The 26535-nt window shown below is 48.5% G+C and overlaps 1 protein-coding gene across 2 annotated transcripts; it reads right to left on the bottom strand.

Annotated features, from left to right (window-relative positions):
* Positions 1 to 872: 872 nt before the first annotated feature.
* Positions 873 to 25500, bottom strand: LOC117727656 (BTB/POZ domain-containing protein kctd15). 2 transcript variants are annotated; one of them, XM_034528082.1, is made up of 5 exons: positions 25474 to 25500; positions 20191 to 20366; positions 14116 to 14260; positions 9150 to 9455; positions 873 to 1031 (listed from the first exon to the last, which is right to left on the bottom strand). In XM_034528082.1, the coding sequence occupies exons 2-5, from the start codon at positions 20352 to 20354 to the stop codon at positions 873 to 875; spliced, it is 774 nt and encodes a 257-aa protein (XP_034383973.1). In that variant the 5' UTR covers positions 20355 to 20366; positions 25474 to 25500. The 2 variants fall into 2 exon arrangements, with proteins under 2 accessions (XP_034383973.1, XP_034383966.1); XM_034528075.1 differs by lacking the exon at positions 25474 to 25500 and adding an exon at positions 22404 to 22415.
* Between the last annotated feature and the right edge of the window lie 1035 nt (positions 25501 to 26535).

Raw genomic sequence — 26535 nt, 5'->3', positions numbered from 1 at the left:
CTCTCAAAGCCTAATGAATACAACGTTCATACATCCTTCATATTGGAGAAAGGGAAAGAGAGACATTAAAAATAATCCTATTAATAATAATTGTTTACACCGTGTCATGATAAGAACAGCAAAAAGAGCAAGAAGAACATACTTTAGAAACAACAATGAAAATTGTAATAAACAATCAGTTTGGCAAACGGTGCAGTTTTTTTTCGGCGAGGGGCCCCGCCGTCTGCAGCGAGGCCTGTTTGGAGTGGTGGGGGCGTGGGGGGGAGGGGGTGGTTGAATGGTCGCGGGGATTTGGGGCCTTTTGGGGGGGACTCGCGAGATGGGATTATGTCCACTTCCTGTCATCCTTAACAGCGCCCTGTCCGCCAAAGCTTTCTTGTCCCACAGCAGACCAGACATGGGCCTCATACCGAGACAGAACCGGATGATACACCACTGACAGAGGGTAAGAAGGGTGGTGTGTGTGAGTGTGTTTTTGGAGGAGGGGGTTGTTGTGTCACTCCAAAAATGGTCAGGACACCTTTGTCATAAGAATTACGGGGAAAATAAATCAACCAGTCACGATGCTAAAAATGGTTCAAGTGAGCTGTGTGTCGTCGCCGTTTGTTTTCATCACAGTCCCAGATTCTTCGGGCGTCATTTCACATAATCAAAAACTTTTGCTGCCGATACCGTATACTTTTTTCCCTCCTTTGTTTGGTACTACATTCCCCTGAAGAGTTCCGCAGAGGCGGCGAGGTTAACAAGCCTCCGCTAATACTTGGGTATGTTGGGGCTGGTTGTGGTCCTGTTGGGGTGGGTAGTTAGGGTCGGGAGGTGTGGGGATATGGAAGGAGTGTTGCTAGGGTTGGCAGTCCCTCTCCCAGGATGCTCTAGTCCAGCGGTTCCTGTTTTATCCTGATGGGCGTGTTGAGGCAGAGACTCCGCCGGTCCTCGCGACACAACACGTACTCGCTGAACTGGGAAGAGTCCACGCCGCCTCCGCAAGACGCCGCCACGCTGAAGCCTTTCTGGAAAAGACGCTCCAGGACCTGAGGACAGACGGGGACAGAAAGGAGGGAAGGTAAAAAAAGAAGACGGACATTAATAACAAGACCGCCGTGAGCCAAAGGTAACTGAGGAGTACTACTGATAAAGTTACAGGTTTCATACACTTTTAAAGAATATTTTGGGAAATGCGATTATTCAATTTCTAGCTGAGCGTTAGACGGAAAGATTGACGCCACTTACGCGTCTGTTGCTAAACATGAAGCTAAAGCTAGCGGTCAGCTAATGTAGCTTTACACAGGAAAATAGCTACCGGGGCTAATCCACATTAAATGTCTATTAAATGGTTTGTCTTTCTTACGCTTTTAGTTTTTGTACAAATGAAACAAACAAGACACAGTGTGCTAAACAGTGACCTGTAGGCCGGTAGGTGGAACCTGCTAGCATCAGAGCCAAGCTAGCGGTTCCTGGTCTAGGTTATCCATACTTATTCTACAAACACGAGAGTGGCATCAATACTTCCATCTAACTCTCTGCAAGATAAGTGAAGGAGTCTTTTCCCCAAACTGGCTAACCTTCTCATTGAAATTAAAGTAGCCTACTTTTGTGTGTGTGTGTGTGTGTGTGTGTGTGTGTGTGTGTGTGTGTGTGTGTGTGTGTGTGTGTGTGTGTGTGTGTGTGTGTGTGTGTGTGTGTGTGATACATTACATAGATTACTTGTACTTGCTTCAAACGTGTTATCAAATAAACAAAATCAGACTGTCCTCCACAAAGATAATGATTACTTATAGGAAAGTGTATAAAGTGATATCTATGAGAAGGTTACAGGTTTCTGGTGCAAGGAATTCTCATCAGCAGCAAATGTAAGTATTGGATAGGTTCCACTTTGTGATATCCATCCAACCTCACATCAACCTCGGCTCTTCATCAGTCACAACACACACCGTGCCATTAAAGCCCCCTCTCCCTATCCCCCGATCACATGTTAGTGATGGGATAAAACCAGGGGGCACTTCGACATCAACACCACCTCTGCAATATTCATGCCGCCTGCTCTGGATGGGCTACTGAACCGAGGGGCATGAGCTCAAAGGGATGAGGAGAGAGCAATAGTGTGTGAGCGAGGTGTGTTAAGGGGGCTCGGCGCGGTGATTACTGGAGCTCCTAATTTGAGTAATGAGGCCGAGGTGAGAGGAGAAGCGAGGTCCGTGAGCGAAAGGAGAAAGAGCGACGTGCGGGGAATGAGGATGGGGAGTTGAGGACAACGTGCTGGAGGGAGAGGAGTGGGAGACAGGGATGCACGTCAGCCCTCGAGTCCAGAGCGCAGACACGCTCAAACATGTGAACTCCAAGATCCCCTTTTCTTCTCTCCTCATCTGTTGTAATCCTTGTGGGATGTTTTTTTTTTTTTTTTTTGGAGGGGGTATATCTAAATCCCAGTGCGAGGAGTGCTGTGTATTTACTTATTCCCCCGTCCTTTTTAATGGAGTGTGCAGCGCATGGAAATGAAAGGTCTCGCCGAGGGCTATCCCCTCCTGCCCGATGCAGAGCGAGAGAAGTTCACACAAAATAGATCAGTTTCTTCAGATGCCCACACACACAGACACCAACACGTACACTCGTGGCACAGAATGAACTCTCTAATTACAAAACCGAGGGCCCCGTCGGAGGGTGAAAAAATTGGGGCATTTAGGCCTCCGGGGTCGAAGGGCTGCAGCCTCCCTCGGCCCTGACTGGGGATTAGAGCGGATAAATCACAAACACACAGACGCAGATGATGTGTGAGCTAGAATGCACACACACACACTTGTTCAGCAGACCTGAACCCACACCCCACTTCCTCCTTAAACTGAAATGAGTGGCCGACATGCTGCTCGTAAGCAGAAATGACTACCGGTACTTTGAAAAGTTGCCCTCCCCCCTCCTGTTTTTGTCTTCTGGCCATACGACGGAGACGACAAACTCCGCAATTTGGGAGACAGAAGGGGCGGCAGACAGCTGATGGTGAGGACGGCTAATTAAGAGACCTGCCCAAGCATCAAACACTCCCAAATCCATGACAGACGACGGAGGAGCCTAACGATTATGGAAATGATATTACATAGCCGTCTTTGATCGTTGCATCACATTGCATCCCCCCCCGCCCATCATCTCTTAACGCGCGTGGGACCGTCGTGTTCGGCGATGGATTCGGTCACAGAGGAGCATGGCCTGATCAATAAAGATAGTCTGAAAACACTTTTATCATTAACGCATGGCAACACAAAAGACTTAAGGATATTATTACAGATAGTCGTAACTGATTCAAGGATCCTGTAATGGCTATAAGAAGCCATGAAAGAAGGGTTGAAAAAAAATCACCCAAAAAAATCTTCACATTCAGTTTGACACAGTGAATTAGTGCAACGGAATAAACAATACACTGAATAATTACAACGTATGAAAGCAAAAAAGGTTTCAATGTCCACGGGACAATGTCCTGAAATCAATCCCAGCTGACAACAGAGAGTAAAGCGCCCTCTTAAAAAAAGAAAAGCTCCAACGTGTCCTGGTGGCTCCTCCGTTCAGCAGCACAACACACTTGGGGCGCTCCGATCCCAGCTCGTGTTGCACTCGGGCAGATTCTCTCCGCTCACTTTCCCGCATCACTCGAGCGAAGCCGTGGAGAAACTTTCCTCCCGTTATAATTATTCCTCCCCCCCCCTTCCCAGAGTTGCGTGGTTGCTGCGACCGCGCTTGAGGTACGTCCATGTCTCATCTGTTCTCGAAACGGGCCAATGTGGATTACGGCCGGGACGTGGCACCACTTTTTGCAAAAGTTTGCGAGTTCTCCCCAGAACTCGAGCGCTTCTTCTCGGCCTCCTTTGTGCCCGGATAGAAGCGTCTCTCTTCATCCCCCAGTGACCCCCCCCCCCCCTGTACCTTTGAAACACAACCAGACATTCTCACTGTTACGGGGTCGACTTGGCTGCACAGGGATCTGCCCCCAATAAAACCGTCATTCCATCACACGCCCGTCCCGCTGAGCTGCCTCTCAATCTGGGGTCGCAAACGGGGGATGAGGATGATGCGGGGGCTGCGTCAGCATCCTCACATCCTCTAACCTCCCAGCAGCACCGCGTATCTCCAAACGCAGCACCAAGATGGCGGGGCAGGAATCAAAGGGGGATGAGTCTCGGGGCTGCCAACCGGAGCGCCATGTAATATTGATGGCCACCGGAGCGCAGGCACTCAACTCGCAGCGCCTCTCTCCGGAGGCGCTCGCTCCTCACGGCGCGGGGCTCAGGGTTGATTGACGCGTCTGACACTCACACATACACTTGAGATGGGCGCTGCACTTGCAGGGGGGGTGGGGGGCGGGGGTCGCTTTTGTTTAACTATGCACGGCCTTTAATATGTGACAAGAAGCCGCTAACCGCAGTCTCTGCATCGCATCCTCCGCTTATCGCGAGCATCTGGCGTAAAGCAGCCGAGAAGCTCCAACTTCTTCTAATTCTCCGAGCCATCTGCCAGCTTTTTGAAAAGGAATCACAAGCAACAACAAAAGAAACACTCTTGACAGCGTAATGTATTCTGATTGCGTGTGCGAACACATTTATCATGTGGATGTGTGTGTGGGGCCGACGAGGCCGAGCTCACCGCTTGAAGAGCCGACCAGTATTTAGGGTACGGTAAGTCCAGCTGGAGACTAACGTAAACACACCTGACCGGGTGAGGGAGGAGGTTCTCACCCCATCGGGCTCAACCAGTCACCTTTTCTTATTCATCTGAGGGCTGTGGTTTCTGGCTTTGTGCTGAGAAACGTACGCATACCCGTTGTGGGAACTATACTGAAAATGTTTAAAGGTACTTGCACTTGAAGGACAGTTTACTCCTGAATCAAAAATACATTTTTACATTTTTTTTTACATATTTTAGCTTGACCAGAAGTCCAGAAGTCATGAGCCAGTTACTCAAGATAATCCACAGACATCGTTGTAAGCAGCTTCATGTATTTCTATTGAACTACTACGCCCACCAACCGTATCACCTCAAATTCCTATAATAACGATCCAATAATATAACATTAAATCTATAAATAAGTAATTATGAGTACTCAAAGTAGTTTTTTGATAATGTTTTTACTAAAGTGTCGTGTCCTGCTCTTATTTATTTATTGGTATTAGCTTTCAGTTTTATTTTGGTATCCTAACCTTTTTTCATCCTTCACTTCCTGCCTTATTGTCCTTCCTCAGCCCTGCTGTCACCTATTCCCTCGTTTCCATGCGTGTTTAGCGTGTAATCCCCTTTGCCTTAGCTCTTATAAGTTAGCTTTGAGCCTTGTCTCCGTGAGGATTTCTGCTGTGATTTAGATTCTGCCTTTGTGTTGTTAGATACCAGTTCCTGTACTGGGAAAGAGAGCTGACATGTACCCAGTCTGTTCTCATTCCCAGGGCATCAAAATGCCTTTTAACTTCAGGATGAGACCCACCAGGCTGTCAAGGGCAGTATTAAGACACAAATGATGGGTAGAGGAAGAGGAGAACAAAGGGTCAAACAAATACATGTGTTCATGTGTGTTCATGTGTGTTCATGTGCCTAAACCTAATTAAGAGGTTCTGTTGCTGAAACCAAACCAAATATATTTTTTTATTAAATCAATGGTATTTTTGCCTAAACCAAAGAAAGGGGTATTGTTGTCTATTATAGAGATGTTGTTCTGCCTAAACTTAAATGAGTATTGTGTTGCCTAATCCTAATCAAGTGGTTTTGTTACTGGAACATTGTGGTACGATTGCTACTTTTACTTACAGTATCTAAATTCCTCTTCCACCACGCATGCGTGTACTTTATGTGACATAACTATCAATGTAAAACATCTTTCCTCTCTACCCTCACCGCACTGCAGGTTAATCGGCTGCCTGTTGGGGCCCAAACGCCACACGGGCTGCACAGAGCAAAACCCCGAAGAGCGCGAGCGGCGTTCTTTGTCTCGCTCTGAGGAGCACAGCTGAGGCGTTTGTGTGGCGCCCGTTCTCCTTCCACCCAGCGCAGGATTGATGGAGTGGCAGTGTGACATGTAAGAGAGTGTTGCGACGCGTTGCGTTTGCCGCCCGGGCAGCAAAGGGGTACGGGGAGGGGGGCGGGGGCTTCTCTACAGCCGCCGCCACTGTCACAGTGATGAAGGACGGATTGGCTCCACTCTGATCTGAGTGCTTCATCACGGTGATGTATTGAGCAGCAGGGCCCCGGCTCCAGCTCTGGGACAGTGTGTGTGTGTGTGTGGCTAAATGTTTTCCCTCCGTTAAGTGCCTTTCGCTGCTCTCCGTTCCTCCCCGCTGGATCTACATCACAGTGCAGGTGGTTCGCATTAATTCCCTAAATTCCAGTCGTGACTTCATGGAGACTCACCCGCCACGGTGGAGTTGTTTATCCTCGCTCTCTCACATTTTAAATACGTAGGATAAAGGATCAAAGACGGGGAATGAATTTACAGCAGATGTTGTAACACAGTAAAAAAACAGTTATGGGGTATTGTTATATTTCTAACTGTAAATAGAAGAGGGTATACTAATGTATCAGCCCAAGGAGTCCTTGAATATCACTGAGTAATTGAATGAGATATTTCACTCCGAAGTATAACCGCGTTTACTGACCTTCGGGGTGTTTAAGTGGATAAAGAAAGGGAATAATAAAGTGGGCTGCTGTGCTCGGCGTACACTAAAAGCATGGAGAGACGTCATGTCGTCTCGTTGTGACCAAAGTATCACGGACAGCAACAGCACCTTTACTCCAATGAAACCATTGGAGCCTCAAGTGATTTCTCTTTGGAAACAGAAAAAACTGAGCACATTTTTTTTTTGTTCTCGTCGTCACACATTCTCTCCGCTCCAGACCGATCTTAGTTCTCCCTCTATGGGCAGGGTGTGGTTGCGCTCCCCTGGGTCGGGATCCGGGGCTGAAATCGGATCAGAGTCCTCATTGTGTGGTGGGTGAGACGAGGATCACTTTCCTAACCTCTTCATACGCAACAATAAGGGCGGACAGAATGAATAAGCTGTTTAGAAGCATCTCCCCTTACAACAAAACAATAATAAAAACACCTCCATCTGCTCCGCGCGTCCTCATCTACATCGACTCAATGAGCCGGGCCCCTCCACTCTGCTTGCGTGCGTGTGTTTTTGTTTTTTACAGAATGATGTGTACCTGTGTGTGACTTAACGGCGTCTCGCCCGAGATACGGGAGAGCGGCTCGATTATAGGAAAGAAAACTAACAACGAAGCAGTAAAAAGACTAAACCCTCCTTTCAGACCACGTTAGAGAGACGCGCTCACACCCCGTAACCAGTCTCACTGGTAAACAGAGTGGTAAAATGTTGTGTTAGTTGATGCGTCCAATTAATTATATTGCAAGTCATTTAAAAATCTATAAAAGAAGTATAAACCGGTTTAGGCTGTTTGAGAAATTGTAAGTATGGTATTAAAAAATGCAATACGTGTGTTTCAATCGCCTCGAGCGGTGTTATATTGGAGTCTTTTTTTTTTCTTCTTTTTTTTTTAAATAAAAAAAGAAATAGGAGCTGTGTCTTAAAAAGGAGTAAAGCGTAAATTATGCATATTATCCCCCCCCCCCCCCACACACACACACACACACTTTCCATTCCTCCTCTTCATTTTCTATCCCGCAGGAGAAGCATGGCCGCGGTCCACGCGTGCTTTGTCCCGCCTGCTCGGGCTCTCCTCCCTGGAGGAGGTCTCACAGGCCGGCAGGAGGGAGGTGGAGGTGTCAGAGTGCACTCGCCTGCCTGGGAGACGCTCCCTCTGGGTGCTGGAGGGAATGGTGTGTAGGTGGGCGTGGGGGCTGATCTTACGTGTCGGCCCGGTTCCTTCATGGCTGTGGGCACCGGAGTGTGTTATACCGAGCCCCGTGGTGTGAGGCTGTTATGTCGTCCGTCCCCCCCCCCCCCCCCCCCCCCCCCCCTCCCCCCCCTTCCCTCCCTCTCGCGGATCTTCTCTGGGTAACACAACTGCAAAAAACTTGTTTTTCTGAAGTTGCTTTTGAACGTTTCACCGCCTTTCCTGCGCTGCGTGGTCAACCCGGGGGGGTCTCAGTCGGGCTACCTGCTTGAGAATAACATCCAGCCGGCCTGCAGGACAGCAGTGAGCGGTCACACTACGCTTTGACTAGAGGCGAGCTCAGATCTCACACCATGCAGCAGCCACTTGGGAGAGAGAAGGAAAACCTTCACACACACTCTGAGCGCCCACCACCGTTACCAATGGGAATCTCTCGACTGACTGCAGCTCCGTCAGAGTGGCTATTATCTCAGTTAGTGACAACGAGCTATTATCTCCACTGTGGCAAAACGCAGTGCAAAGGGCCACAAATCACGGCAGCTGCCTCAATGCAATGAATAAAGATTTAAAAAACACCCGAAAAGACCTGAGAATACAAATGTGTGCTATTCTAGGGCAGCTGAAGCCACGAAGGGTTCCATCGTAAGATGACCTGTGCATTTGAGGGGAGACCTTTTTTTAAATTTTATTTAAGCGTTTTCTTTCAAATTTGCTCATTTGCATTAATTTCCAGAACAGAAATCTGAACGTTTGGAAAAAGCCAGGTTCAAATTTCTTGTTTCCTTTTGGCGACATATTACAGTATAAGGGTTTTGAGGGGGGGATTCAGATTCAGTTTTCTCTTTGTATCAGTTCATAAATCAGTAAATACTGTCAATGGCCGTTCAAAAAGAATAAATTTTTTAGAACTAAACCAATTTTGCCACAGAAATTCCCCAGTTGAGTACTTACATTAAGACGATTGCTTATTGTATTACACGTTTTATGAAATGTTATGTTTAAATGTGCAAATAAGGCATTATTTAAACGTGTATTTTGCATGTTTTCTGTCCACTGCATGAAAAACAATGTTTTTGCTTATAGTGTCACGCCTTAACATATTTGCTGATTTACTTTTTTAAAGTGATATTACTATTCACAATTTGAAATCCTACATCAGGAACACCACACCAACAGAAAGACCATGCTTGCATGGCCAACAGGACCATAAAGCCGGGTTGCTTCAATCACTAATGTGAAATGTATTATTATGGTTGTCAAACGTTACAACTAGATTTAGTCGTAGTGTTTTGCACAAGTTGCCGAGTAAGCGTAAAACACGTTACCTGGACAGAGTTGAGCCTGCAGTAGCCGTTGAGGGGGAACCGGATGACGTGCGTTGGGTCCTGGTTCCAGCCGGCGTTGACCGAGTTGCACATGACGTCTCCTGTCTCCGGGAAGATCTCCTCGATGAGCACCTTCTCGCCGCTCAAGGCGATCCTCTCGCCCAGGTCGGGTGTGACGCGGACCACCAGGCAGTCGCAGGGCTGCGCCATCCGCCGCTGGTCGCGGTCCTGCTTCCAGCGCTCCAGCTCCTTGATCATGGGCACCAGCTGGTAGTAGCGCGCCTCCTCATACAGCAGGTGGAAGTCCTGTACGGGCAGATGAGTGCAGTGAGTCCCTGTGGCTGTGTGTGTGTGTGTGTGTGTGTGTGTGTAACTAACACTACAGTTCATCACCAAGGTCGCCGGGACAAAGCCCCACATACATATCTATACAGTATTATGCAACAAAAATGACGGTGGAAGGGAGAACCACAGGGCATCCCGATGGCGTCCCCATAGCAGCTAACGACAAAGTGTCCTTGAGCAAGACATTTTCTGCACTTTGACCCTTCGACAGTAGTAAAACGCCAACTGTGTGGTACACGGATGCACATCACATCACATCACACCGAAATGTTCAAGATGTCCAACAATATCTAGTATTTTGAAGGAGACATTTATGTGTGAGTCTGATACCACCCGTGTCCTTTGTCCTCACTGACTGGTACAAGGAACCATTACTAAGGAGGCATCATGTTGTTGACTCATAAACTGGTTGGCATTATATATATCACAAAATGTTATTCCAAATTGATTTTCAAAATAAACATCCGTCTTCCCAGGAAACAACTTTGTGAGGCAACAAAACTACTTTGTTAGGTTTAGGAAAATGTTCACTTTGTCATAGGCTTTTATACAATCCGACTTCTTTTTAGCACCCAGAGGAGTCGCCCCCTGATGGCCATTAGAGAGATTACGTTTACGGCACTTCCACAGTCAAATAAATCAACGGTGTGACTTCTGGTTACACACGGGGCCCTGACAGCGGTCTTCTGGACGGAAGTCCGGTGTTTAACACACACATCCAGCCTGACCTCCTCCCTGTGATGGTCGCTCTTTATACTCTTATACTAGTTCTCGGCAATGCGGAATAAATACGACTTGATTTTGTGTAATGTATACAAATTACACTGCATTACTTATCGCAGGTAGAGCTGCGAATGATGAATGAGAGCAGCCTGCACCGTAAGTTGATCTGCCGAAATATAACTATGAATTCTGCTCGCTCTCGTGAAGTCGTCTCATTGCCAGACATGTGTTGATCGGAAAGGCAGCGTCTCACTTCTGGAAAAGGAGAACAATAAACCAAGATCGGGAGAGATGGCAGGACAACACTCTCAGTAAACAAAGCACAGCCGTGCTGCAGCCCTCCTCCGCGCTAGCCTTTAACATGTTTCAGCGAGCCGTCGGTCGGGGCTCCGGTGAAGTGGGATATGGTGCATTCCTGTGTGCAGACAGTCTGCAGCAGATTGCCTGCCTCTGCCTCCTGGGCAGGGCTCACCGGGGGCCATTCGCCCCGGCGCTCTCGCCTCTAATTTCCCAAAAGACCAGATGGCACTATCACTCGCCGCCGTAGAAAAGAAGAAGAAAAAAGTGCAGGGAGGCGGAGGTTTTTTTTTCTTCTTTTAATGCTATGGGAGGCAGACGGGGAGGTGAGGAAGATGAGGACAATCATCAAGACCAAGGAGCATGTTAATGTGTTCCTCACATGGAGGGAGCGTTATGTTAATGAGGCTCGCGGCCCCGGTGTTAAGCTCCTATTAGAACAAGATTTAATTAGGCCGCACGTAAACGCTGCAAATATCTCTGCTAAACAATTAGTAATGAATAAATCTGTGTTCTGATTAGTGTTCCACAGTGACAAAGAATGACAGCTTTATTCACTCTTCGGGTATGAACCTGTATTTGAACATGAGGTGTTTTGCACCGTCTCACTCTCTGCATCGTTGCTCGCTGTGGGTGTAGAGCCCTGTTCCCCTTTCTCACCACTGCTGGGTACAGAGACTCTTTAGCCTTGAACATTCCTCCCTCGCCGGTTTCTCCCAACCATCTAAACTGCGCCTTGATCTGACACGCCCATGCGCGTGCAACTCCGTCTGGACGAGCGTTGACGCAACACATCTTAAGCTGACGGTCTAATATTTAAGATTTCAGAAAAGCAAAAGAAGAAGAAATGGGCGGGGGGGGGGGGGGGGGGGGGGGGCGGGCAGGGGGTCTTTTTCTCTCCCTTTCTCCCCGTTCCTTTCTCCTCTCCCAGCCCTCTCGCTGCAGCTGACAAAACTCATACTGAGACGCTCCCCTTCGGGGCATCTCTCAGTATCAAAGTGTGGCTCCTCATCCTTCACAGGTCTGGAGTCGCGGATGGATATGTTTTTAACAGGGGTCTGTCTGCGAGGCACTTTGAGTCATCCCGAGCGGGCGCAGAGAACAACAGAGCGACCCTAAGCGCGAGGTGAGGATGAGAGGGAGACTCCCCGTACACACTGCTGTACACGCTGCCAGCTCTGCGTGGCGATTCATCCCTCCGATCCCCGTGTCCAGACAGCCCGTTTGAGCTTCAAAATAATGATCCGACCTGATCGCCCGCCGGCAAGGCAACGTCTCGGGGAAGGACAGAGGGAGGGAGAGGGGGAGAGAGAGAGAGAGAGAGAGAGAGTGGAAGATGGAGAAAAGGAAGAAAACTGTCACTATGAGGGAGTTGGAGGACTGAAGCCCACGCAAAGTAGAGGTTGTTTATTAAACACGCCACCGACGAGAAAAATCCATCCGATTCCCATTTAATGCACGCACAAAACAAATGAAAGCGCGAGCTCGTTCCTATTATTTCCCCGCATTAAACACCTAAAGAAACAGAGCATTATTGATACGAAGTGCAACACAAAGGGCCCTCGTAAAAGAACCGCCTCTTAACGGTTCACAACATGCCCTCGATGTGACTGCGCATTGCTTACACTCTTGTGATTAATTGCGGTTTGAATAACGAGACGAGGGGCGGATGTTAATGGCGAATATTTTGCTTTCCACTGATGTGGGCTGGAAACATTTCTTTCCCCTATTCTGCTCAGACTTTCACATTGATTTAGCAAAACACACAGCGCCGCGGCTGCCAGCAGCGGAACAGACCCGGCCCTCGGGGCGACGGCAAGCCTGATTGTGTTCAGATAAGGACATGCTCAATTCCGCATCGCATTATTTGCATTTTTTTTTAATTCCTCCCCCTCCTCGGCTCCTCGCAAATTAAAAAAGGTATGCAGATCAACAAGGGCTTATGCGAAAGGGAATCATAATGAGTCGAAACAATGGAGTCCAATGCGTTCGCTTCAACCTTGATTGGTCAAGACTTCACAGGAATGTGGGGGAGGGGGGGGAACAGGAATAAGAAGAGGAAAAACGAATCGGCACCGAGTCAGGCCATCTATTTGGTGAAAGATACGCGTCGCTTTCATGCTGTTGTGTTCTGTTGTCTGAGGTTTGGCTCGGGTTCAGGCTACCAGGCTGTGCCCCTGGCTCGGCCTCGCCAAAGTCCCCGCGTGGAGAGAGTGATGAACAAGCGCCCGCCCGGTGGAGAGGGCACGCAAGGTGAGGTGGAGTAGAAGTGAGGAGGAGAACGCGCCTGGGAAACGCAATCACTGCATTGAAAACCTTGAAGAGGAAGCCGCTGGAGGCAGAAGACATAACAATTCTGACAAAGCCACATCACGGTTGTCATTTGATACTTGTGGGGTGGGACTCGACTTGCTAGTAACGCTGTCGGTTTGGTTTAAAGCGGTTTGATTTTTATATCAACAATGGATTAGCTGGCTGTAACGTGAAAGAGGCCCACGGGGAGAGACGTCGGAGGGCGATCATTTAGTATCTTTTAGCTCATTGTTTTTGTTTTTTTTACAGCCCGCAACTTTCCTTGCATCAATTTTGTTTTCACTTCAGAAGAAAAGGAGCGAGGCGTGTTTCTCATAACGTGGTGGAGACCCAATTGGATCTTAAAGGAGAGCCAATATTTGACTTACGAGCCATGTGATCTTTGTACTTATCCACTTTGACGGCGGCTCGTATCAAAAATACTCCGTATGCATATTTGTGTCACAAATGATCGAAAAAAGTGTTTTATGGGCTGGGAATCGTTAGCTGGATTAACGCGATAGCACAGAAATGCACCTGGTCCGGCTTCGAGTAATGCGCTTGCGTCCAAATCACAGTGATTGGGACCAATTAGCGTCCCGTGAGGAGCTACTGGCCGCTACAGCGTGAGCACATTTTACATTACATACAACTTCCAGGTTTGTCATGCAACGCCATTGGGCCCCAAAAATGACTTTTCCCCATACACTTATATTGGGAAAGAGTTGTTGGTAAATCAACTTCCCAATACAAACACTTGAAGAGCCCTTCTTTCAATCATTATGTACTAAAACTTTTAAGATGCAGCCAAAACCAAAGTTGTTTTGTCTCATGTGACCGAGGCGGGGCGGCGGCTTTAAAGGAAACGCTAGTGCGCTTGCTCTACGGGAGATCTACGGAGGATTTGGGTACCTTTACAACTGGAAGTCAAACTTTTTTTGCTTCAAGGATTCAATGAACCCCTCCAACCCTGTATCCAGTTCACTTTGCACATCATGGGAGAGGCGACCGACGGGAATTCTACAGTTTGTTGCCATGTGCGTTGGATCATTTAACATTGTGCGATAACGGACATGATGTACTGTTTCAGTGGAGTTCTTTCACGCACACGTCGGGCTGCGTTGTGGTATCAGGTCTATTGTGGAAACATGCAACCCCCCCCCCTGAAGAGGGCTGTAAACATTAATAAATACACACCAACATATTCACACTTTAAGTGTATTATCTAGACAATAAATCTTGGGAATCTGGAACGGCTGTTCCAAACCGATGGTCAGACAAGTCCAAACCAACGGGCCGACGTGTGTACCTTGAAGTCGTCTGGAAGCAGCAGTTTGCTGGTCCGGAGGAAGCTGAGAATGTAGCGGAATATCTCGCCGTCCCGATCTATGAAGTAGTGCTGCTTCAAGCTGTCCAACACGATGGGCTCGGTGCCGTTGAACAGGCGACTGATTCTGGACATTGAAACACACACACACACACACACACACACACACACACACACACACACACACAGACAGACGGGAGGGGAGAAAAAAAAACAGAGTGAGCTAGCTCCCTTCAAATGCATGAAACAATTACCCTCCATTTATTTTTCAATTTTATTAGCACTAAGCTTGAAATGCATTAGCATCCCAGGTTGAAACAAGGGGCTTAAGGCACCGTTTCCTCCATTCCAGACTTGTTTGAAGTGTCCCTTTCCGCTGAGAGATTACAACAACACACACGCTCGCTGCTTGTACTTACAGAAATTAATAGCATGAATGTGGCATTACAGCTCTATTATTCCATCTGTCAGAGAGGGTGGGGAAGGGCAAGTGGGGGTGGGGGGTGGAATCAGAGGTACAGAAATAAATGTTGCTTCTGTGAGGAGGACGTCTGTAAAAAATATATTTTCCTGTATACTTTGTCATGAATGTGAGAGGACTTGGGACAGCTGCAGCCTGACTGTGCTGGAGTTACCATCCATCACATGCTCTGTGTTATTGAATGAAACATCCGTCATAATCTCTTTACGATCCATGATTCTGAACCCGGAGAGATACTCCGGTGAAGCTGGGCCTCCTCGCAAGAAAGCACTTTAAGAATGCACGTGTGTCACCGTCAACACGTTGGGTTTTCTTTTGGTTCTCCTATCATAGATTCACATGTTTAAGACTGAGAGAAGAAGAAGAGAAAATACAATGTACATATAAAAAAAATAATATCACCTGAAAGGACATCGGTAATCTTTTCCTATTACAGTTTGTTTGTGTTGTCAGACACTTGTTGCTGCCTATCAGCGTCCCACATTTAACCCTGCGACCCCTCCCACTCGGTTGCTGCCGTATTAAGGCCTTGGTTGAAGTCGGCTTCTCTCTCTCTCTCTCTCTGCTGGTCTAATAATCTCTATCTATTTCTTCATTTGCATATGCTAAACACCCCCCCGATCGTTCTTTCCTTCAGCATCTCGTGAACATTGAGGATGCCGTTTCTACAAGTCAACGCCAACGTTTGGAAAAACCTTTGTTCTCCCGAAGCTTGAATCTTTGAATCTTTGGATCTTTGGAGTGGGTCGCATCGTGTCTCCGTCTCGAGGCAATGAGCTTCCTTCGGCGCTGTAACAGCTTCTGAGTTTGAACCTCAGAAGTCGTACGCCAAATGAAAATCAGCAGAGAAAAATAAATAAAATAATCCAAAGCCAACTCCCGGTCAACTCCTATTACAGGACAGTGGGCCGGCTCTTTTCACCGGACTTACAATGACAGGCTCGCTTCGCCGAGACAACGCGCACGCTTGTGTTTTTAGCGGTTGTATCGGGTGACGACCCCCCCCCCCCCCCACACACACACACACACACACACACACACACAGACACACCGACGTGTCGGTCGGACGTCTCTTTCTCTTTGACTTGTGTGGAGAAGATGGTTCTCTCCCCTCCCTCCCTCCCTCCCTCCATCCTTTTTCTCCCTTTCTTTCCCTCCTTCCGTCTCCATCCCTCTCCCTTACTCGCTTTTCTCTCTGGAAATCGATGCAAAATGCTTTATAAAAAACCAATACTCATCTCCCTGTTTTGCCCGCGGTGTTCCTTTCTCATATGGTCTTGCAATTCTTCCAGCTAGAATTTCACCATACCCCTCAGGCTAACTCTGTTTTTCATCTCCACTTTTTTAAAAAGCAATTAAAATGCTGCCTGTTTTTCTTTTTCTTTCCCTCTCTTCCACTCCCCTCTCTCTCTCTCTCGTTCTCTCTCTCTCTCTGTTGGTCTCCTCAGCCCCCCCCACCCCCACCTTTTCAGTTAAATCCCTGTATTGGTGTGGCAATGGGGTGGGGATGTTTTAACAGGTAGGGGGGGTGGGGGGGTACATGGAAAAATTAAGAGAAGAGAAGACTCCCAAACGGACAAGCTGAATTACGGGGAGATGGAAAGCTAGACAAAGAACCCAGAGGAGAAATACACGGAGAACGCAAGTAAAGAGGGACGAGGAAGAGGAAGGGAAAGGGGCAGAATACGAGAGCGGAGAGAGAGATGGAGAGAGTAGGAGAGGAAAAGAAGAAGACAAAAAAGGACGAATTCTATTGCAATTCAGAGTGATGGGGGAGAGTCAGGGAGAGAGGGGGGGGGGGGGGGGGGGGATGCTCAGATCTCCCACACCAGCGGTGCCAAGTGAGGCCAGGCAGCGAGGGCAGTAGAGGTGGGCAATATCTCTGGCAGCATCCTCGCCACAGCCAGCTCAGAGCTGCCAGAGGCATGTCTGCAGGGCGGGGGGGGGTATCGCTCACTCGATGCAATCTGGGAACACACTAATGGACGCCTGATGAACAGATGACGGCCGGGGAGTGAAGCAAGCACAGCCAGGGTCCGGCATCAGGGACCGATCCTTCAGAAAGCTCTGGGGGGGTTGGCGCAAGTTTCAGAACAATGTTTTTGCTGTTGTTTTTTGTCCCCTCTGAATGTTATGACTTAGATCAGGTTCCTGTGAAACTCTTAATACCATTTACACATGTCTGCAAAACAAAACAAAAACAAGAAGCAATACAATAAACGTCATCATGAAGGCCCAATATCGAAGAGCATCGACTGTCACTGAGTCTCCTCCTCACCGGCAGCTCGGGAAAACATCTCATCTGCTGTTTTGGAGCTTCATAACTTTGACTCGTTCTACGCTGCAGCAACAATTAACTCTCATTATTATTTCATGTTCAGTGATTAAAACTAAAAGTCTTATCAAACAGCTCCTTTATTTTTTACTTCAGATCACGCCGCGACGTGTTCGTGCCATGTAGTCTCTTTAAAAAAGAAAAGAGAGAAGAAGAAGAAAAAAACACTCGAGGCCTCACAATGAAATGGAATAAAAAGGAAAAAGGAAATATAGCAAGTGCCAACTGTAAATTACCAGGCATTGTTTGCCGTGTTAATTTATGGGGATTTCAGCAACACACCCGAAAGAGCCCGTTTGGATCTGTCGTCCTCAAAGAGAGAAGAAAAAAAGAAATAGAAAAATGTCCAGAAGTCCTTTTCGAAAATAGTTTCCTCGTCTTTGGAACATTCCCCCTTAATTTCCTCAGCGTCTGTTCAAGTGACTGCTGAGGCCCGTCCTCAGCTACCCAGAGCGTGCATCAATGTTTCATGACCCCTTGTCCCTTAATATGGCCCGCGCAGAGGAAGATGAATAGCCACACATTACTTACTAGACTAACTTTCTCTTGGCATGCTGCATTATTCAGGGACCAATCTATTAAAAGTGATCATCAACTCTCAACTCTTGAACCCCGGCTCTGCTGGTCGTCACGTTTCTTGTGTGTGTGTGTGTATGTTTTTAATTTTGCCGCGGCGCGAGCCGCTCGAGCGGGACGTGGCCTGAAACGCAGCGTTTTTTTAATCTCTACGCCGGTGTAATTGTTTTTGCTTTCTGCTGTCAGCCATTATCCTAATTCACACACAAAAAAAACCTCTCCTTCCACTGGCTCCAGTGGAAAGTAGAGCCCCGGGGCCAACTGTACACTGAGGAGGCTGGGAGAGAGAGAGAGAGAGAGAGAGAGAGAGAGCAGTGAGTGTATGCATGTGTGTGTGATCCAGAGTGAGAAAGACACAGAAGGAGGGAGAGGGAGCAAAGGAGCATGTGTGAAAGAGAGAGAGAGATGGAGAGAGGGAGCGAGAGAGATGGAGGGAAAGAGATGGAGAGAGAGAAAGAGAGAGATGGAGAGGGAAAGAGATGGAGAGAGGGAGAGAGAGAGAGGGGGAATAGAGCACTCCAACACTCACACTGGTTTCCGGTCTCTACTCTCACTGTCCCCCTCCCCCCTCCAGCCTCTATGAATAACTTATTTGTAACCTGCACCTGAGCATGAAAGAGAAATAGATGGAGGAAAGTAAAAAATAACAATGCACAAAGTACTTATTTCAAAACAATTTTAAAGTGCGACCAAGGGAGCATCCCTCTCATCCAAAGGACATTTACGGACGTTTGCAGTTGCGGCCCGTTGTTTTACGGTAGTTTGATTGTTTGTTGTTGAAAAGTCCTCCGCCGGCCTTTTCCCCACAAAGACCCACCCTACTCTGCCACTGATTGGCTATCACTCGCTGCCTTCTTTGCAAGTGTATTCCTGATGAACCAAATTGTTGGGAGGTGTTGGTGGAGTTAATAATTTCAACTCGGATGACTTGCACAGTGCTGTCAAATATTATTACAAAGTCCTGATTTTTACATATTTTGCTATGCGCACTGCCCTATATAGATGGACTGGAATTAAATATTGATGTGGTGTCATAATTAAACTTGAAGTTAATGGCACACTGGTTATCCAGACGATGTAAAAAAAGAAAAGAGAAAAAGGACACTTTGTATCAAAAAGGCTGAAAAAGCAAATGAAAAGCCTCAGTTCACAGTTTTTGCTCCAACAGCTTCCGAACCATTTAGATCCGACTGACACCGACACATCGGATTAAAATAGACCCCCGTGTCTCCGTCGCTCCTGGAGAACCCGACGCTGCAGCGAAAGCAGAGCCTTTGTTATGCAAACAATCAAAAGGCCCTCGTGCCGGGATGAGCTTCATGCTCCGCGTTGCGAGTCGGGAATAAAGGGAGACTTGTGAGGGATTTCCTGTCGGCGGCCTCTGTGATGATCGAGACTCCACATCACCAGGGGGATTGTTGTCGCCGATTTCGGCATCTTTTTCCAACAACCCCGGCGAGTGTTTACCACGGCCCACGTGGGCCTCCGTCAGCTGATGCGGGATTGAAGGCAACGCAGAGAACGACGACATCGGAGGGCAAAAGAAAAGCGCAAAACACATCAGGAGAGAACAGAGGTGCTTTATCAGCTGCTTGTGATGGAGCTAAAAGCGTGAACGGAGTGGGAGGGTGGATTACCAACCGCTCTCACACAATCTGAATCATCATGACTAAGTCCCACAATGGCATCAGAAAAATATAATAACATTTTTTTTAAAGCCCAGTTTGCTGTGCGAGAGATCACAGATGTGCTCAGCTTTTCCATGTCTCAAAGTCTGACTGCTATAAAAGCCATGTTCTGGCTTATTGAAAAAGAAAAATACAATGATGAGTATGTTTTCTCGGGAGATAAGAATCAAACGGAGATCTGTATGAAAATGAATACGCCCCTGTGTTTGAGCACTAATAATGACGGTGAAGAACAGTCAAGGAATGGCAATCAACATGTCACATGACAATGAGCTTGATTTTTTTTCCTATTTGTCTTCTTTTTCCCAACAGCTACAAAACAACAAAACAACCACAGCAGGGAAAGTAGTGCGCGCAGAAATGTTTAAATTCACACAAATCTGAATTTAAATGTGTGAACGTGTCTGCACTTGACAGCTTGACAGCAGCGGGATTTCCAAAATACAACTGCGGTGTGAAAGTAGATTAAAATAATAAATCCCCCCCCCCCCAAAAAAAATACAAAACTAAAGCATCAGCGGTCTTTATCAGACGATGAAAATAATCACGACTGAAACCAACAAAAGCGATCAGATTCAAAGCCAAGATGAAGAGTTTAAAAGATAAAGACAGGGTCCCCCACGTGGTCTGAACTGATATCAAACCGGTGGCTCCTGGTCCAGAGGTTGACAGTGCAGTTGTCCTCAAGCCAGTCGCATACACGCCTTGTTAACAGCACACATTCTTAATAAATGTCAATATCATTGATTCACTGACTCAAAATGTGAAATACAACTGTTCAATAGAGACAAAATGAAATCTACTGACAGATTGAAATCAGGAAAAGAAATCAGAAATCACTTCTTTTTTTGACAATAAGATGTAAACCCACTAACTCATACACAGCATCCGATACAATAATAAGCACACACAAAAAACAACTCACACCATCATCGCCGACGGGCGCGTGAGACACACAGGAGCGGACGAGTCCTTACCTCGAGTCCGGGTACTTGGTGAGGGTCGCCAGGCTGCTGGTGTACATGTGTCCCCCGACGTCGATGTGCACCGGGGCGTTCGACTTGGTCAGCTGGGCCGGCAGAGGGATCCCCTGGGAGGCCAGAGGAGAGACCGGGGACCGGGTCAGGGACAGCCGTGACATGCTTCTTCCCTCCTGAAAGCAAGTGTAGAAAAAAGCCATGGGAGACGTGGAGAGACGGGAGGGGGGGTAGCGCGCGTAGGGGGGCGGAGAGGACAGAGCCGGATCGGCAGGCACCGGCAGCGGCAGCGCGGAGATCCCCTTACACCGGGGAACTAGATCGGATCCTCTCGGAGCGGCATCAGATCACTTCCACGTCTGTCTGGTCGCATATTATTTAGGAAATTATTGCCACCGCTCTAATTAAGTATGTTTGCGTCTTTTTCATGGAGCACCGGAGGCGAGGATGGGAGGATGCTTATTAGAGAACCGGGGGTGGGAGCGACAGAGAGAGAGAGAGAGAGAGAGAGAGAGATGGACAGATAGAGAGGGAGAGGGAGGAATGCTAGGTGTCAGCCTCCAGGGGAATAAAACAAACTGCTGCTGCAATATTCTAATTAAAGGTCGCCTTAAGTGTTAGACGTGATGCGCCCAGACGCACCAACCACCAATCTGAGAGCTAGGAAAACCCGAGGAGGGGAGGGGGGTGTTCTCTCCACGCACGCACGCACGCACACACACACACACACACACACACACACACGCCCACGCACACACAACTAAAGATCAAGGTCATGGCTTGTCATGTAAAACTAGACAGTGATAACTTTACAAGTGAGCGTGCCGTATATTCGGAAGCGTCGCCCTGCTGCGTCCACATTCCCAGGCCGGGTCCACGTGAGTGGGGGGCGGCGTGTCAGCAGGAACACGCACGACGAGAAGCTCACCGACTCGATAGGAGCAGCTCTGAGTGAGTTTCACTACTTGGAACCCGCTGCCACGCGTGTCTCCGCGTGCAGGTTGAACCACCTGACTTTAAGTTGTGAAGCATGTTGCCAAGTCACGGAGTAACACGCCGGCTAAAGGTCACAGTTCGCTAGAGGTCAAGCCCCCCACGCTTTAACTTTAAACCTCCGGGTCCCACCGCGGCACCGAGTGGGTCCGAACCCCACTGAGCTCACGCCGTCTCGCCCCTACACAGTTGTGTTTTTGACCGCCGTGGGTGCAGTGAAGGCCGCGGAGGGCCCTCGGCTGGCTGCGGGGCTCAACATGAGACCGGAGCTCTTCTTCTTCTTCTTCTCCTCGTTGTTTCTCGGGCTGTAGCCCGGATTACAGCAGCGTCGTGTTCATTTAATACGATTACAGGAGGACAGGATTACGTTTCAAAATCCCGGGGAAAGGAAAGTATTAAAAAAAGAACTAAACTTGGGAAAGACTTAAGAACTTCGGGTACCGGGCTGTCCCACTACACCCCCCCCCCCCCCTCTCTCGATGTGTCTCCACCAACCAATCGATTAACCAATGAAATCACGATGTGGAACGTGGAACAAACGGAAATAAATAGACCCATACATAAATCAATCACAATGTCAATCAATTATTTCATTGTGTCTCTCTTAACGCCCCCGCCCCCCCCCCCCCCCCCCCCCCCCCCCCCCCCCCCCCCCCCCCCCCCCCCCCCCCCCCCCCCCCCCCCCCACACACACACACACACACACAAAACACCGTATACGATAAATGCCTCCACGAAAAAGGAAGGAAGAAGCACAGCAGCTGTGAGGGCATCACCAACCTTCCCCTCCCGACCCTGTCCAGGCGTCGTCGCCACTTTCACACGCACGAACAACATCACATTGGAATAACAACGGGACGGACACGTTGGATTAAAAAGAACAACCCGAGACAGCGTGACCCTTTCCACGCGAAAAGCCTGCGCTGTGCCCTTTAATGCCCAACATGGCGTCTTACCCCCCCCCCCCCTGCTGTACAAATGTAAAGCATATAATCCCGACACGTGTAATCCGTCACCCATTGACACAAACAAAAATACATAAAAACCCCACTCCGTGTCAAAGTGAGAAGGAGAAGGTGTCCAAGCTGCTCTCTAGCGCCAGTTCGACTCTCTACTCTTTGCAAGCTGCACTGTGCGTGGAAATAATAATAATCATCATCATCATCATCATAATAATAAGCGTTGTGTTCTGTAACCGTTTAGAAAGGATCTCACCGTACCGTTTCAAACATCGCAGGGAGTCCAGAGGGGATCCGCGCCGCCGGGATCGGTCCCTGCAGCCGCCGACCGCGGACGAACGAGATGGTTTCAAATATTTGTCTCCAGAGAAACTAAACCGGCGCATCCGGCTGCGGCACCGAGCGAGAGACACTGGCCGGCCGGGAAGAGCCGAGTCTTCGTAGTGTATCAACCCCCCCCCCCCCCCCCCACCCCTCCTCCTCCCAAACATACACACACACACACGCACACACGCGCACACACACGAAACTGCCCTTTAAAAAGACACGACGGGCTGTGGTCGGGACGGACGGGCTCGCAGAGCGTCTCTGTGGCTTTAAAAAGAAAGACCGGAGCAAAGGAACTGAGCAGCGACCTGTGCTCACGCCGAGCGGGCACGCGTCCTTACCTTGTACATGGATGAGACGGGCTCCTTCCTCCTCGCTGCTCTTATTTGGATACGCGTGAGACAGGGGATGGGGGGGGGGGGGGGGGGGGGAGAAAAGAAAAGAAGAAGATGTGCGCTCGTTTGGAATCCTGCTCCGTATTTCGGCTTCTTGTCTTCTTCTTCTTCTTCTTCTTTTTGCCTAAACGAAACTATCCCTGTGGTTTGTTATGAGAAGAAGAAAGCCAATAATCCGTCTCTAAATAACAGAGCGGAGCTCGAAAAGAGAAAAATCCTGCTCCGGGCTGCCCGAGCGCCTCTGGGCCATGGGATTAGGCTACAATTAGCTCAACTCCACTCTCTCTCTCTCTCTCTCTCTCTCTCTCTCTCTCTCTCTCTCTCTCTCTCTCTCTCGCCCAGGCAATTTTCTCAAGGAAGAAGAAAAAAAAGAAAAAAAAACATACATCCAACCCCCGCCCCACCACCACCACCAGCTCTATTCCAGAAAATTATGACTGCACCGATATAATAACTTATCTATTTTTCTTCTTCTTCCCCGGCTAAAAGTAGACCGTTCCCCTTAATGGTGTGAAGTTGTATTGAAGATTGTGTGAGGAGGAGGAGGAGGAGGAGGGAGAGAGGGAGGGAGGGAGGGAGGGAGAGAGGGAGGGGGGTCGGAAACGTGCAAACTGTCGCTCAATGGGCTGAGAGCGGCCAAAAGCAGATTTTAATCATTGTCATTCCGTCTGATGTAACAGCTCCCCGGGCGGTTCCCCTCTCCATCCCCAAAGTAAAGTTACACGGCAGGCTGTGGTGGAGTCCTGCACTCGGAACAATACGGGCGCGGTGTAACTTGTTGATAAAGTCATAGGAATAATACCAACATAATAATAATATATATATATATATATGGTGAAAATGAAGAGATATCCTCCAACCAATATCTTTTCATGCAGTAACCCCCCTCCCCTCTCTCTCTCTCTCTCTCTCTCTCTCTCTCTCTCTCTCTCTCTCTCTCTTGCCTCAATGTCTGGAGTTGTAACGCCAAATTTCCTGCAGGCCATTAAAAAATCAAATGACGTCTGCGGACATGCATGCGCGCCGCTGCGGAGAGAGAGCGCCCTCACAACCCGCCCGCAGCCAAATGCGCCATTTCAATTATAGCGCGGGGGCTTAGATGGAGATATCTGCCCCCCCCCCCCTCCCCCCTTCACTCTTCACTCTGCAATGAAAGAAGGCAGCCTGCAGACTTTGATTTTTTTTTTCGGTGTGTGTGTCTGTGGGGGTCGGGGGGGGATAACATTTTACACGATTATTGCTATTTTTCCAAGTACACTAAAAAGTGTTGCGCGTGCGCCACATTTTGGCACGGAGCGTATTTAGAGGCGGGGGGGGGGGGGGGGGGGGGCTCAAGCAGGTGCTCACGCCAAGGAGACGATTATTTATTTATTTGCATGTTTGTTTATTTGCGGGTAAATAAGTGTGAATAATTGATGCCGCATCGAGGTGATGACTGACGGAGCGCGTTCTTCTGGATATCTGGCGCCTACCAGTGTTCAACTTGTTATTGGTCCACAGGAAATACAACAGTCTCCTTTTTTCCCCTTCTTTTGTTTTTGGGACAAAACGTTTATTGTTGTTTATCATCCAGATGAAAAAAGAAAGAAAAGAAAAAAAATCTTATTGATCCTCTGAAACTTTAAATGGTTTATTGTCTGCTATCCTCCTCTGTTGACTCTTTAGGGAGGACGCTGCTCAACATGAGTCTCTAAACAGGACATAAACTAGTCATGCTGGTGATGTGACAGCAGGACTAGTGGGAGTATGTGCCGCCTCTTCTCTCCTTCCTCGAAGCGGGCCAAGTCTTCGTAATTAGACAGACCTCAGAGCGGTCCCATCTATCTCCCCCCCCCCACACACACACACAGACACACACACACACACAGACACACCCTCCTCACCCCCTGGCACAGATTTGTTGTTTCCAGAGGTACAAACCGGAGGGGGATTTTTATTTTTTCCCTCTCATTAAAGGAAACAAGCCCGGAGTTAGTTCAATTACATGAAGTATGCAGGGATGTTGTAAATTTAAAGATTTAAATAGCTTACAAAGTGGCCCCGGGGCCCCCATCGGTTAATTTCCTTAATTTATGGATTTTAGCGGAGTGTCTATGTCGAAAGGGGTAGAAGTAGGTCATCTTGAAGGATTTGCATTGCGGCTTTGAGGTTTCACTGCAGATCCAAACAATGCCCCCCCCCCCCCCCCCCCTTACTGACCGACATTGGCAGGTGAAAGAGGTGAAGTCTAAACAATGTATACTTTGGAGTTGTTTTCAAGGGGGGGAGAAGCAGATCTGACTGTGACATTTTGACCCTAGCAGTGAGATCATTGGTCTCCCCGATGCAGCTCTGCTCTCGTCTGTACACCCCCCCCCCCCCCACACACACACACACCCCCCACACCCCAACACACACACTTTTATTGAACTGCGTGGAAATCAAATCAATATAGGTTTGACTTAATTCTTAAGTCAAGACGTTTAAGCGACGATAAAACAGATTAGACTTCAAGAAACAAGTGAGAATCAGTCTCCTTCACACATCACATGTTAATGTGGTGTATGAATTAATGCATGACCCATAAGAATATTAACTTTGCCTTGTAGGTTCAAGAGCAGGTGCTCAGCAGCGCTGCCTGAAGTGCCGTTGTGCCCGTCTAGCTCTTCCACCGGAGAACTCAGTTAGAAAGCATTCCTCTCACATATTTACTTTTTAGTGGCAGCAGAATAGATCAATTCCGCCTCCAGGGGCCACATTCCACTAAGAAATATTAACTAACAACAATATTCACTGTGACGGAGTATGAAGTGATCCTTCGGTCAAACTTTCACTCACAGTCCACGCTGCAGCATAAAAAAGCTTCAGAGTCAATCAAAGGTTTTTGGGGAAACAGAGATCGTTTAGGGGCCCTGCACACGTGATATGAACGTTTAGGGGCCCTGCACACGTGATATGATCGTTTAGGGGCCCTGCACACGTGATATGAACGTTTAGGGGCCCTGCACACGTGATATGATCGTTTAGGGGCCCTGCACACGTGATGTGATCGTTTAGGGGCCCTGCACACGTGATATGATCGTTTAGGGGCCCTGCACACGTGATGTGATCGCTTAGGGGCCCTGCACACGTGATGTGAACGTTTAGGGGCCCTGCACACGTGATGTGATCGTTTAGGGGCCCTGCACACGTGATGTGAACGTTTAGGGGCCCTGCACACGTGATGTGAACGTTTAGGGGCCCTGCACACGTGATGTGATCGTTTAGGGGCCCTGCACACGTGATGTGATCGTTTAGGGGCCCTGCACACGTGATGTGAACGTTTAGGGGCCCTGCACACGTGATGTGATGGTTCAGGGGCCCTGCACACGTGATGTGATCGCTTAGGGGCCCTGCACACGTGATGTGATCGTTTAGGGGCCCTGCACACGTGATGTGATGGTTCAGGGGCCCTGCACACGTGATGTGAACGTTTAGGGGCCCTGCACACGTAACGTGATCGTTTAGGGGCCCTGCACACGTGATGTGATGGTTCAGGGGCCCTGCACACGTGATGTGATCGTTTAGGGGCCCTGCACACGTGACGTGATCGTTTAGGGGCCCTGCACACGTGATGTGATGGTTCAGGGGCCCTGCACACGTGATGTGAACGTTTAGGGGCCCTGCACACGTGACGTGATCGTTTAGGGGCC

Source organism: Cyclopterus lumpus, chromosome 3 (genome assembly GCF_009769545.1).
Source record: "Cyclopterus lumpus isolate fCycLum1 chromosome 3, fCycLum1.pri, whole genome shotgun sequence".
NCBI lineage: Eukaryota > Metazoa > Chordata > Actinopteri > Perciformes > Cyclopteridae > Cyclopterus > Cyclopterus lumpus.
This window is presented reverse-complemented; position numbering and strand designations above follow the sequence as displayed.

Bases quoted from the DNA above. Each gene is read 5' to 3' on its own strand.
- LOC117727656 (XM_034528075.1), bottom strand. The intron at 14,261-20,190 runs GTAAGGACTCGT...TTCAATGTCCAG, and splicing joins ACCAAGTACCCGGACTCGAG to AATCAGTCGCCTGTTCAACG. The intron at 1,032-9,149 runs GTAACGTGTTTT...GTCTGTCCTCAG, and splicing joins GCAGGCTCAACTCTGTCCAG to GTCCTGGAGCGTCTTTTCCA.